The 13,866-nt window shown below is 28.6% G+C and overlaps 1 protein-coding gene across 1 annotated transcript; it reads left to right on the forward strand.

The window, feature by feature from the left end:
* The first annotated feature begins 924 nt into the window (after positions 1 to 924).
* On the forward strand, positions 925 to 13,099 carry LOC105259115. The gene is given in 8 exon segments (XM_025410251.1): positions 925 to 973; positions 976 to 1,064; positions 1,812 to 2,034; positions 3,727 to 3,927; positions 10,141 to 10,307; positions 10,955 to 11,050; positions 11,461 to 11,639; positions 12,153 to 13,099. Coding segments are annotated over 8 exon segments (1,215 nt in total). The 5' UTR covers positions 925 to 939; the 3' UTR covers positions 12,379 to 13,099.
* The last annotated feature ends 767 nt before the right edge of the window (positions 13,100 to 13,866 follow it).

Consider the following 13,866-nt stretch of genomic DNA (forward strand, 5'->3'; position numbering starts at 1 on the left):
GTATTTGAGATATTTTCAGAGCAGAATTCAGTCATGCTTCATGATCTGTCCAAATAAACGATGCCGATCAAAGCTATCCTCATGCGGGTAATTTTTCTTAATTTTTTAGACATTTATGGAGTGATAGATGCGCAGCGCACGTGTGCGAACACGTGGACGCCGACGTCAGGGAAATCGCTGATCTATCGCTTCATAAGACGTCTGATCATCCCTGTTTTATGCATCAAAGCATCCCTCGAACGTGACTTACGACACGTCGAATAGGATTAAGAGAAAATTCCCTGTCGAAATTGCCTGCAGATTGGCAAGCTGTGAGTCATCAACCACATCCAATATGGAAGAAATATCAACAATGAACTTAAGTACGCGTTCACGAAGGAAGTAAAGGAATTTGTGCAAAACAAGAAAACATTCGAATCCAAATGACATTCTGATAAGCGTCATGGATCATTGTTTCAGCTGACGAAAATATTCAGGTATAAATAAATAATATTACATATATGTAAATACATAAGAAATATATTTTAGAATTTATTTATTTCAATTTATTTCTTTATGCAAGAACAGACTTTATCAATACTAAAAATTTAAAGATAATAAGGCTGTTTGATAAAAATGATGTGTCTCTATATCGCTTTATTTTTATTTTATTATCTATTTACACACAAATAGCTTCATAATTAAAAAGAGCTGAAAAATATGTAATATTTTTTCATATGATAATTTCATAGCAATATAACAATCACTACTTTTTATCTAAAAGATACGAAACATGATTGCTAGTTACAATTCGATTTACGCGTCATATCAAACCGCGTAATTACAGCGCTAATTTGCGATGCTCAGTTATGGTCTCGTTACGTGTGGTCATGCCATCTGTGTTCACCTTAACAGATCCGCCGGAAGTGGAGAAAGACAGGAGGGTGACTTACGGAGTGAATGTCCTATGAGCTGCGCGCGCATCCCTTAGGGACTCTTTGTGCGGCGCGGTCACGATGCAAACCGACGAGGACATTCAGTATGCGCCGAGAAGCCGGCCGGTGAGCTTTTATGACAACTATAAGGTACGGTTATATCCACGTGGCTCTGTTTACTTGCGCGTCTTTCTCCTTATATACTATCTAAAGAAGATTTTCCGTGACGACGTGACGCGAATCGAAAGAATAACATTTCACATAAACACAATTAAGCTCTTGATCGGTTCATAATCGGTATTAATTATCCACGCACTTGCATTATATGCATTGAATTATCATAAACATGAACATTGAACATTCTAAGTGTTTGTATTAAATATTTATTTTCTAAATACATTACATTCTATGTTTTCAAAAGTAAAAAAATGCCTCCTATATTTCTAGAAACAGAAAGTCTTTTATAATTAACTTAACACAGAGAGAATATTTTATTCACATAAATTTTAAATGAACAATATTTTAAGTATTGATTATTTAAGTGTTGATTGATTCTAATCACCTAAACCCATCAATCTCTTAGGCCCAGTTCCACAATCCAGTTAATCCGAGTTTAAGTAGTGAATGGATCAATCAGGACCCAGTTTAACGTATTAAACTCGGATTAACTCGAATTGTGAAACCGGGCCTTATAGCTCTAATTTTAAACTTCACGAAAGGAAAAAACTTTTATACGAAACTAATCATTTAATTCAAAAAATCACACATCAACATGAAGAATTTAAATTTTTACACACCGTGTTACCATATTTTTCGTACAATCGAAATCCAGTTATATCTCTCTTTAAAGTGATTAGAGATATTTGGCAAAATTAACCTTTTTCTTCGACTTTACAGGTCGTACCAGTGATGCCGCCTTGCGTCACTTCCGCCATGAGCGTGGGTAATCTGAATCAGATCCGTGACGGAAATGGCACGTCCGCCGTGTCTCAGAGCAACAACAACAACAACAATATTAACAGCGGCAACATTAACAACATTAATAATAATAATAACAACAGGGTCAGTAGCGCCGTCAGCGCGGGCAATGTATCGAAGATTCATACTACCAAGGTCACCGGTGAGTTGAATGTACTTTCCATGATGTGCTTTTTGCGTGTGTTTATGTGCGCAATATCTGCTTTTTAACTACGAGTTCAACACGCGATGATAAAAATAATATAAGATAAATGACTTACTTTTGGTTCTTTTTTCGTTTACATTTCCATAACAAAACATTTAATTAATCTTAAATTATATATTATATAGTTATATATCATTTATATAATAATTATTACCATATGAATACTAATTTTGTATTATTTCTAACTGATACTAATTTGTATTATTTCTAACTGATATTTTCAAAATAATATTATCGCGAGTTTGATTTTTATTTAAAAAAATTAAAATAATCGCAAAAATTATAAATATTATAAAATTACAAATATTTTGAATAACTCAAATTGCACGCACTGTATTTGCCTATCTCTACGTCGTACATTAATCGTTCTCGTGTCATGGTGACCTATTTGTTCTACTCCAGGTGTTTTTAACGCCATGAAACCTTATCGTTTCAAATTCTAAGTGCCGTGATGCCGACTTTTCATAGAAATCCACGTGTGCCAAAATCGTGTACAATTAACTAAATTGCATATTTCGAAATAAATGATAAAAGTGCAGCATTTGCAGTAGCTTTATATATATTCTTTTAATGATACATTTTTCTGGAGAAAATTGCAAATATTTTTTTTTATATAACATAAAATATATCTTATAATTTATATACATGTAGAAATTTAGAAATCTAGAAATATTGCACACACGTATGTTGGATAGATATTATATTTCTTTTAAAGTTTCGTAAAAATATCCTGCCGTAAAAATATCCTTGAGAAATAAAAAGAATATAAATAATAAGCAATCGCTAATAAAAGATACAGATATGCGATTAGTATATTTTATGATCAAATTGAACGTTTGATAGCTCGGAGTATTAAGTTTAATATTACATGATAAAATAAATTATGTTTGTTAAACTTGCTTACATAATAAGGAAAAATAAACGAAAAATATCGTGACGCATGTTAGAATTATGACTTAACGATCGTAAATCTATTATCTTTATTCTTTTATGGGAATTCTTATCTTAAGGTATTTCAATCCTATAAAAATAAAAGATTTGATAACGTTAAATCTCAAATAAACAAAATTTAAACTTTGAAAACGCAAAAGAATTTGAATTTTTCTCAAGAAGAAAAAGAAAAATATGTGCGATGATTTCATGCTTGTGCATGATGCAATATTTATTTCAAATTTTGGTACAACTAAAAAAATACGTGATTTAATTAAATTTGTAGAAGTAAAAATTTTTAATTAGAAGAAAAAAAAATATATTTTTTTATTTTAGAATTTTAAAATGTATGTACATAATAAAAATACAATAAGCCGATTTTTTAAAACAAGATTAGTGACAAGTAATTAAATATGTAATTAACTTAGATTTTTAGCTTTAAATATCCTTTTTCATTAAAAGAACTTTTCATTAAAAGTTTACAAAAATTTTTTAAAATTCAGTTTTATGATTATATGTCGTATAAAAATAGATTTATCTACGCTTGTAAAATATCCTTTTTCTTATAGACAAATGCAATTCTAGAAATTAAATTAAATTTTTAAGTTTAAATTTTTAATTTTAAGTTAAATTTTATTTTATTTAATAAACGAATAAAATGCAAGCAAAATACTTAGATATTTTACTGGGTATCTTAAGGTGCAGTATCAACCGGGAACATCGGACGAATCTCCCGCGGCGATAAAGAAAAGGAACTTGGTCGAGCACCATCGATGGCCAACTGCTTGTCGACCACAGTTCCTGTCAACCTGGCAGCTTCTCAAATAGCCGGTCGACACACACCCACAAGAAATTCTTTGAGGCACAGCAGGATGATTGTGATGCATCGAACTGGTCATCGTGAGTAGACTATTACCTGATCTTTTTATATCTTTTCCCTTATACTACTTTTTGAAGTCTTGAAAAAAATTCTGCTTAACTCAATTCCAAATAATTTACTTACTATGATTTGCGATGCTCGACAAACGATGCATCTGTTCGAGTGATTTTATGATTTTCAATTAATAGAAAATCATAATTTCTCATATTATCGCGAATATGATCACAAGAAAATAACAACTTGATTTAAACAAGCGTTTCGGAATACGTGTGCAAAAACATATGCACTTAGTATCGTAAAGTGAGCAGAGATGCTATTTTTTACGTTCCGATCGATGAGATCTTGCATATGAGATTATATTCGCTTTTTGCAATCGATTCAATCGATTTCTCTTGAGAGCAAGATTGCACGCTCAGGAATCTCATTTCTCGGCTGTGGAATGCAACCGGTCCGGTATTTGGTCGATTTTTTCGATTTTCTTTGATAATCGTTTCGTCGCTTCGCACACATTATTGTGCTCCCTGCGCTAATGAGTATTACTCTTAATGCGTGTTGAGCCGGTCGGCAGGATCGAGGTTGCTGTCAAGGCAGATAGGAAAATTATAATTAGCGCTACATTGTAGACGCAGGAAAGTGCGGTAGAGTTCTTTATCACCACGATAATTAGCATAAAATGTACGCGGTAAATGGCAGCTAATTAAAGACGTCGGAGGTGACGAAAATGCGACATGTAGAATGACGGAAGCTTTTAAAGAGGATGAAATTGAAATACCTTTTATGTCATAATATGAAAAATGTATCTGAATATTAAAAATTTAATGGTAGAAAAATGTAATTTTTTACAATTAAAAATTGCATTATATTAAATAAATTTTAATGACGTTCCATTTCTATCATTCAATATAAGAGAGAGATAAGTTATCGTGTTAATTATATATATTATAGATACTTTTTATGTAAAATAAGTATAATTTTATATTTAAAATCATATAAAAAACAAACTATGAGTATAAAATACATAACATAAATTTATTGTACTAAAATTATTGCACTACACTGAAAACTTTTCATTTAATATTTCAATTAAAGAGTAGATATATATTTCAAAAATATATAAATACGCAATATAAATTATATGGTACATTATTGTATATTCTAGTAATACATTATTTTGTCTATACTTAGGGAAAAAATTCGTTTTATTCTTTTCTTCTTAAATCACCCTCGCGTAAATATTTCACTGAGTTTTAAACGCTTCTTGCTCCGCTGATCACCGTATATACTTTAAAGTGGATGCACATGGTTCTCCACAGATAGCGGAAGTACCGAGTCGGAAATATTTCATGTGATCTTTTTGGTATGTGTTCGAAATATATAGTTTCAGCTTGATGCACAAATGGACAGAAAATTTATGATATTTTTAAAATTATCTCGCATTGCATTTCAATTAATTCTGTCTGTCACACGTAATAATTATATTATACTTTCAAAATTGCCATAATTATGTTTGATTTTAGTGGATAAAAATACTATCTATTTATTTATCATATATATGATAAACAAAGAAGAACAAAGAAGATTTTCTTGCTGAAAAAACATATATATACTGAGTAAATATATAAATATATAAATTTTCGAAATTTAAGAATCTACGAGACATATAAACATTTAAGAAATCTAAAACATATAAACAACATTACATTTACATTTATATAATAAAAATACCCAAGCATTAAATAAATTTAACAATGAGCATCGTTTTTTGCCCTTGTAAGGAAATACAAGCGACACGTGTGAGCGCCGAAGGGTCGAAATTGATGAAACGTATACATACCGTGATTCCGTTCAAAGACCGCTCACGCATTTAACATGGTCCTAATTCTATTTTGAGACCAGTGGAACAGACTTACAAATGGGACCGCTATTCTTACGCCCAATTTTCAGCCTTACACATATTAATCTGTATTTGGTTTTCATTTAAGATCAGATAATTAAACGATCATGCTATTTTTTTCATTGCATGAATAGTTAACTTTTAATCGATCTCTTTCTTTCTCCTCTTGTAGATTCATGAAAAATATTTATGATAATTTTTTTAGATAACATACATTTATATTTAAATGCATAATACTCATTTTTATATTAACAAATTTTTCACCGGTAGAGTGTCAAAAATGATAAATAATTGCCGAGTTAGTTAATGAGAGTAATTAATAAGAGAGAAATCGAAGGCATCCAATTGGTTATTGATGTAATACACAATTATTCAGTTACCCATAGTTTCTTCTTATGTAAGTCATATAATTGGCATTATTTATGCAACAGAGCTAGCGGATAATGAAAACGTACTATCCATTATGTTTCCATGTATGCGTGTATGTGGGTTGTAATATTTTGCGGTAAATTTGCCGGCCATAACAACACGATGTACCACGTTGCTCATTGTTATCTCTTATAATATATGCATTTACATTCGCACCCACACATAAGCGAGGCCATTCACGTCAATGTGCATAATACATGACGCAGATGAAGAAAAATTACAGATAATTACATCACATGACGGATGTATGTAAGGCGTTAAATATGTCAAATAATTTTATCTTTAAATCTTTATAAGTTTAATTGCGTCAGATAATTTCAATCCTTATAATGAAGAACTTTAATAATGAATGATACATATTTTTTTTTCATTTTAAAGATTACACCCAGTTTTTATTTATTATAATGCTATGAAATAGTATATCAAGCATCTGATCACGAAGCAACGATAATGCATTAATATAATTTATTAACGCCAAATTAGTTAGATTAGAAGTATTAAATGCATTACTTATTTTGTCGGTCGATATTTGATTCCTCGATACGGCCCTTTCTTCTTTTATATTCGCACCGGTATATCCTCGCATTGTGCAATAAATACGACATACATACGAGGCAGTATACAATGCGAACGATACGTATTCATGTCTCGCATTCTTGCATCGTGTGAACCATCTCTCAAAGGAGCAATAATATAAGTCACTTAAGTGTAGTGTCCATTTTATTCGTTGAAAACGATACAAGAAAAAATCATAACCAAATAATCTTTTTTTTGACGACATAGCAATTTGATATAAACATAGAACTTTATTTCTTCTTATTTTTGCGTAATCATTGGATATCTATAATATCTCTCCACATTTCGGATATTTAAAAGAACATTATAATTAAAGTATCATTAACATTATAATTAAATATGACTGAACATTATAATTAAAGTGGCATTATTTCGAAATTTTTAAATAACGATAGTATTGATATATATACATAAAAATATAATGACACATTTATTCTAACAATTATTAAAAAAAGAATATTAATTTTTTTATTACAAAAATTTTTATTATAAGAAGGTCTCTTTTTTTTTAGTCTCTTAATCTCTTTTTTAATTTACACTTTCAGAGTTAATGTAGCATGTTTAAAATTAAAAAGAATGTGTTGTTTTTAAGAAAAAGAGATTAAAAATTTTATTGTATATTACTTTAAAATAATTATACATACTGTTTATGTCTAATTCTTATTCTTATTAACTTATGAGCTACCTATCTATAAACTATTTATGTTCAGCATTCCTTAACATGTATCTGCGGTATAATTAGAGCTCCTATGAGATGCAATCCTCACGCAGCAAGTATGTGCATTGCGTAAGTAAAAATAGGTTTTTTATCTCCCATTGAGAAATTATCACACCTTTCACGGTTTGACGTTCAGCGACGACTGCGAGATGTTAAAATTCCGTGCGCGTATCATGGCAAAAGAATTTCTCCTCTATAAGCACGTAACGTAAGGTGCATTCACAATCAGTTCCTGACGAGTTAATTGTATAACGAGACTATGAGAAACTTTTTTATGTTATGGTGTGGCAGTATGTATACTTTGTATATACTTTGGTTTGATAGCTGTTTCATATTGATAAATGTTAGTATGTAATCTCTATAAAATCAGACCCTATAATAAATTTCTCGCACATTCTTCTACGTATGCATACATTCTTTACAGTTCTTGGAAAGTTTGAAGGTTATTTCGCTCTTTATTTCATCTTTTTATTTAATAGCATTTCTCAATACTGAAATGATTGAGAAACACTGATTAATAAAACATGATTATCTCAAGTGCGTACATAAGTATTTACACATCGCCATAATGAGATTCCAAAGAATTCGACACATAAAATGTTATGATATAGAATTGTGTGCTAATTTTTATTTAATTATAAAATGTAACTGCGATTGAGAAATGTAACTTGTAACTGAAACCATAAATGACTATGTACTATACACTGTTCTTAGTGAATTATACATTAATTATACATTGATAATACATTAATATCATTTTAAAAAGTAAATTCTTCGTACTATTTTTATTTAAGAAAATTGCAAAAATGTAAAAATTTACGCGCCAATAACAGTGGTTTAATAATATGTTTTTGATGAATCGCTAATATCTATTATTTTGGATCTTTCTTTTTTATTTCCTTTTCATTTTTTTATTGAATATTTTACAGATCACTTTGAGCAAAATGTTCGATTTAGCTATGTTTAATCAAGACACAAGTTTGAACATTATACTCTCAATTTGAATCACAATATATTCAATAAATATAGCATATATATTCCCATATATACATTCCTGCATTATGAATCTTGCGGTTTTTTAGCTTGTTTCTCATTTTTTTTTATATTACTCATGTAAATCTTCGTCAGATTTCTTCCTCGAAAAATGATCATAAACGTTAAATTGTCATCCTTGAGAAAAATTATATTTATTTAACTCATTAATAGTTGATTTATTCAACATTGTTGGATTAGATTCCTGCATTTGCTAATAATGTTAGATTCTTTATATAATATGGAAAACATCTTTACACATATACATATACAGTAAACTTCCACATTTTAATTGTGTACACGAAATTGTATGTAATCAATAATATTTTTATACTGTATCACTATTGTGTCTGTAATCTATAAAAATTTCTCTTTTAATATTAATTTTGCACCTCTTCTTTTAAGACATAATAATAGATATGTTCAATTCATGAATTTATCTTTCCAAACCTGAAAGAAGATTGAACAAACCGGTTAGATTGTCTACAATATTTTTTTCTCAATGTAATACAAATATATTTCACAGCAAAAAAAAGATCACAGAATTTCGTTTCGATATTCGACTCTGAATTGCTCTGTGTGATCTATAGTTTATTCCGTTTTTCCGAAAACTTTAAAAATTTAAAGTGACAAGATTAAAATATCTATTTAAAACATCCAAAATGACCATGAATTGTTAAAGAATCGTCCCAATCATAGAATATAATGGAGACAATCTTTTTGTTGCGAGAGAATTTCTATTGTGTAAAGTTCCAATATACGGAATAGAAGTTTTTTAAATCAATATGTCTTCAAAAAGATATATATAGATAAAATATATATATATATATATATATATATATATATTTTTTTTTTTTAATAGTTTTGTAAGCACGTTTTATTACACATATTCAATTACAAAATAAAGGGTTAATTTTAGAGGTTTCCAACAAAAACGCAACAGCATAGTCATATGTCATATTATATGTACATTATTGTAAAATATTATTATGGTTTAGGTTTACATTTATATTTGAAAGAAAATAATTATCGCGAATCTTAAATAGTGAGTAAGTTTCTTGTTTTATTGAGTTGACAAGGAGGATATACTTAATCATTCAATTGGATTACCTTGTACGTATGGCGACGAGGCCGTTTTATATTGCAGAAAACTCTCCTTTCTATCAGACTACACAGGTTTCTCGATAGAACTCGCGGGTTATCGACCGTTTACGCCACAGAGGAAAATGTATGTCACGACAAAGGATGAATAGAGCGCATGTCTGTTTCGCAATGTCGAATTATCTAATAGATGACCGATCACCTCGTGACATGATTCGTTCTAGAATCTGATCTCTAGATCTGCAAGATCGAATCTCGTTTAGCGGATGTAATATGGCAAGTTGCATTGCGAAAACTTTGACTTTTCTCTTTCTCATGAAATAATCCCACGATGACTAAAATAGAATATATTTATCGTGATGGAAAATAAAGTCGACAATATGTTCTCTCTATTTCACATGTTCGAATTTATATTATGTTTATTTGCAAAATACATAATTAATATTTAGTTGCACATGAGAATTAAAATGGGTTTATTTTTAGATCAAGAGAAGTTTTTACCTCCTTTGGTCCATCATCGACGATTAGCCCGATGTTTGGCGGCGTTGCAGACCATTCTTGGTGTCGCGGTGACTTTCCTGTCATTGTGGTTACTGCTTTGGGCACCGCATCTTCCCATCGTGGACAATCCTTATTGGAGTGGCATGCCTGTAAGTGTTATAATTTTATAATTTTATGCAATGAGATATGCATTTTTGACGATACAAAAATGATATAGAATAGAAATTTTCTTTATTTATTTAATAAGCTTTATTAGAATAAACGCATAACGTGATTATCTCCACTATATACTTATATACATATATATATATATATATATATATATATATATATAATATAATATAATTGTCATTTTTTAAATGATATATAGTTATATAAATCCAAGTAGTTATATTTTTTAAAATTAATAATTATTTATTGGGTTGCATTTATTTTAATAGTTTTTAATAGTACATTTTTTATATAAAGTTAACAATGTTTGAAAGCTTTTAATGTTTGATAGCTTAGTTTGATAGTTTTTAATGGTACATTTTTTATATAAAGTTAACAATGTTTGAAAGCTTTTAATCTTTAACTAATCAAAGGTAAGTGTGCAATAAAAATCATCTCCTACCTAGTATCCTACACACGTTCCTATACACACACACACACACACACACACACACACACACACACACACACACACACACAAAAGAAATTATATTTATTACTCTCTCTTTAACACATAAGTACATGTATATTCACTTATATACACATATATACGATTTAATATTTTTTTAACATTTTGGATCTTCAGCTTTTGATGTCGGGTAGTTTCGGAATCTGTCTCTTATGCTGTTTTAAAGAAGAATATCCGGGTATAAGCCCCGGATTTTGTCTTTCCGCCACAAAGGTAAGAATTCTCTATGATATATTATAGATTTCTATAAAAAAAATTCAAGATCGAGCTTTTATTATGTCCAGCTTCTTTAATGATAATTTCTTGCTTACAATTATTTATTTAATTAGCATTATTTATTAATTTAAAATACAATATACTATGCATACAATATAATATGCATACTTTGTTATATAACTAATATTTTGTATATTATAATATATATTCTTGTGTTAATTACAAGAATTTTAATTATAACAAGAACAACAATTTAATATGAATTTTATTCTTTATTAATAACTTTCTAGGGAAATAATATACATGTATAATTATCAAATAATATGTAATGTATTTCCTTCTTTTTTCTTTTGCTCTTTTTGATCGTGTTTTATCACACCTATATTCCGTTTTGCTACAATGAACAGGTTGTTAGCGTGTTTTTGGCGGTTTCGGCGACCATTGCGTGCGTGAGCGCGTGCGTATTCTCCGCGATGCACTTGTCGCGTCTCATGGGACTGGAATGCACTCCGGCACGAGTACTAAATGCCACGTGTGTATGCAGGCCACGTGGTGAGCCGCCTAATTCATTCGAAGGTGCAGTCAGGTGTGTCATGTAAAATTAGTCTCAGATACATTGATAAATTATATAATATTTTTAGAACATCTATTTAGAAAATTTATAAAAAGTTATAATACATATGTGATGTATTATGCGATTGTTTTTGGAGATAACACTGTTTCTCTTGTAGAATTTTATAATTATTTAATTTTATATTTATTATTTGTAGAATTATTAATCTTTATTTTAATTCTCCAGAGAAAGAGATTTTTATTTATTTCAATATCAAAAATAATTAAATTTCAAATTAAGTTTTGAAATATAATATGCAAGACATTTTTTTATATTTTAAGAACATTTTAAGAACATTACTTATTAAATATCTTTCTGATTTTATCATTTTCATTATCGAAAATTCTGAAGAATGAAAAGAACTTGATATTTAAATACATTTTCGTTCTCTAAAAAAAGATAGCCTTATTACATCGTGTGACGCAACAAGTTTAATATTACGACGATGTGCATATAAAAATCAATACTTTTTTTATATCTTACCAGATATTTGGACCTTAATTGTCCCGAGGTAGAAGGTATTCTGACGATACTTCTCATCTTCTCTTGTACTTGCAATGGGTTAGGCGTCTTGATAGCGGGATGCTATAGTTACCTTCATTGGAGCACACGATACAAGAGACCAAAGTATATACAGGTCAGAACCAATAACATTTCCACGCACAATACGCTCAACAATAGACCGATCTATAAACCGAAGGAAGAACGATGACGCTTGCAGATGCTATAATAACCGAAATGCTTCCATTTTGTTGTGATCCATCAATATTTTTTTCATGATCATGAGATTGATCAACACAATATTACATATATGATGAAGATAAGCGATTATGATAAATGATAATTCTTATTGCATTAAAGCGAAGTTAATCCAATAAATAAAATGACAAAAACAATTGCTCTGACGCACAAAGCAGAAGAAGAAACATATTTTACAAAGATTTTACAAAGATATGAACAGAGAAATTTTAATTAACAAACTAGAATTCTTTTTATTATTCCATTCTGGATAACAAATTCGCAATTTTGCAGAAAGAGACATAATAAGTACTCGGAAAAAATCGTTCTCATAATCGAGAAATCAAGATTAAAAAAAGTATAAATGTATATATTTATTATTAATCATTAACGATATAATAATGTGAATTATAATGATATTATTGAAATACGACACAATAATGGATTATACTATACAATGAAAAACGGAAAAACAATTTCGGACTCGATAATTAGCGCTTATTTTTTATTACGTGGAGGCTCAATATTTGTTTAAACTTTATGTGTGTATTTATGTGTGCGTGCATCTGACAGTGCGTTTGTCTTCCAACGTAAAAGAAATTTCAAACGAACGAAGACTAAAAAATACTACATATTGATTTTTATTCTTTTATATTAAGATTAAAACTTATAAATAAAACAAATACCTCAAATATTTTTGAAATGATGTAATACCAAGATATTTACATTATCTTTAATACATTATACATATTAGTTGTATTTAGTAAAATAATATATGGAATTAAAGAACTGTCATATTATCATTGTATTTATATAAAATAAAAATCTGTGGAATATTGATATAAAATTATATACAACGTTAATTTTATAAGAATTGATTCTAGAATTGTTCAAAAAATATCTAAATAAAAAATTGATGATATTAAAGAATTTTATGCTTCAAAAAAGCAATACGAAAAAAATTAAAAATATATATAACAATTATATGTGTTTTATAAATCCTTTTACTACGTGTAGATATGCATTTTGCAATTTGCAGTTTTTAATTCCGTTTCAATATATGAAAAAACTACAAGCTACTTTAGAAGCAATTAAAAAAAAAATTTGTTTAAACTCATTAATATTAATTTGCTATTATTAATAGTTTATTTCTGTATTTCGATATATTTATGTGATTTTGAAACAATTTATGACACTAATAGTCATTTTTATGCATAAATTCAATTATTAAAATAATATACTCATCTTTTTCTTACATTAATATTTATATTTCTGACATTATATTAATATTAAAACAAATAATAAGAATTATCAGAGAAAGGAAGAATAAATTAAAAATTTTTTTAACGATATTTTTATCTACATTTCCATTACTAAAATTTTGTTATAATATACTAATATGATATTATTTGACACTAATATAATATTTTAATTTATACATCTCTAAATTTGCAATTATAAA

Source organism: Camponotus floridanus, unplaced genomic scaffold (genome assembly GCF_003227725.1).
Source record: "Camponotus floridanus strain SB8 unplaced genomic scaffold, Cflo_v7.5 scaffold30, whole genome shotgun sequence".
Taxonomy (NCBI): domain Eukaryota; kingdom Metazoa; phylum Arthropoda; class Insecta; order Hymenoptera; family Formicidae; genus Camponotus; species Camponotus floridanus.